The sequence below is a fragment of the Clupea harengus genome, chromosome 9, assembly GCF_900700415.2.
Source record: "Clupea harengus chromosome 9, Ch_v2.0.2, whole genome shotgun sequence".
In the NCBI taxonomy this organism is placed as follows: domain Eukaryota; kingdom Metazoa; phylum Chordata; class Actinopteri; order Clupeiformes; family Clupeidae; genus Clupea; species Clupea harengus.
Window position 1 is genome coordinate 27,900,635 of NC_045160.1, and position 1,383 is coordinate 27,902,017.

The following is a 1,383-nucleotide window of genomic DNA, read 5'->3' on the forward strand; positions in this document are numbered from 1 at the left end:
GCGCTACGAGCTGGAGAGGTCCGCCGGCTCCATGCTGGCACCCCGCGAGCGCAAAGCTGGATGCAAGAACTTCTTCTGGAAAACCTTCACGTCGTGTTAATTTCTCCAGGTCACCGGCCAAACACTGCGGGCTCCCGTCCATATTCATCACGGCATAACTTCCTTTTGTTTTGTTTATCCCCAAAAGATCATCGGCCACCAAACCCATATTAATCATCCCTCCAAAAAGGTGTAAATAAAACTATCGAAAATATGATACTGTGGATTTATCAATGAGAATAATGACGCTCACGATTCTGATATTGTTTCACAATTTAAGGTTTTATTTTCTGAGAGCGATCTTGAAAATATTGTTTTAACGAATGTATGCAGTTCTGTTCTCGGTTGTCCTGTTCGTAATCTGGCAGATAAACTATTTTGAATTGTTCGTTTGAATAAAATCTATGTTTCGACGAATGCATCAAATGGGTTTATTAACATGGACATACAGACACAAGCAAACAAAAATGCTCACTCAGGCAACAAACTTGGACCTGGTGTTCAAAATGTTTCCAACGAAAGGGAGGTAAAACAAATAATAAAATAAAACAGAATAAAATCTCTCTCATTCTCACACACACCCGCACTGGGAGAGATAGGGGGGGGGGGAGAGATAGAGAGAGTGAGGGAGAGAGAGAGAAAAAAAGAAAGATGCCTGTTGTGAGAGATTAGGAAGAGCTGTTGAATAGCAGGAGCTCTTACTAACCTTTGTCTCGTCAAGGGCCTCTATTAAGATCCTCTGTCTCTTTCTGTCGCTCTGCGTGTATGCGCCGGTGTGATAAGAGAGGGTTGAGTAATACTGTAGTTTCCACACAATTGTGCCGTTGTTCACGGGACTGAAATACACAGAAATTCGTGCCAGGTCATTTTATGTACCACCAGAGCAAACATATAGGGTACATTAAACCTCAACGCAACAACTCCGAGCTGAAATGACACACACTTGGCTTTATGATGTAATGTTCTTGCTCCCAAAACATACTCAGACACGAGAAACACGCCTGATTCGTCAATCCGCCACAAATGCCAAAACTTAACGTGGCCGTGAATCACTCTTGGCCGCGAATCCGGCACAGGCACTAGAGTGTGTGTACACTTCAGTCGTGTTACTGCGACCATGGGCGCTGACACACAGTTATCACAGCAAACAATCATTTCCTCAGCCCACAGTGAAAGACCGAGAAATAGCTCATCGCTCTACCAAGACGTTCTGTTAGTTATTGAAAATGTTTTTTTTTTCTCATTTATGGTGGGATGTAAAAAAAAAAACATTTCACCAGCTAAAGATTATTACTATTTCAGGTACTAGGGTAAGCTAGCGTATGACAAAGGCGGAACAGTGTG

General features: G+C 42.7%; 1 protein-coding gene across 1 annotated transcript in view; it reads left to right on the forward strand.

Moving 5' to 3' along the window:
• Window positions 1-452, forward strand: part of sst1.1 (somatostatin 1, tandem duplicate 1) — a 1,314-nt gene extending 862 nt beyond the window's left edge. The window contains exon 2 of the mRNA XM_012817704.2: window positions 1-452. This exon is cut by the window's left edge and continues 107 nt beyond it. Coding sequence (XP_012673158.1) covers window positions 1-100 — 100 coding nt within the window. The 3' untranslated portion in view covers window positions 101-452.
• The last annotated feature ends 931 nt before the right edge of the window (window positions 453-1,383 follow it).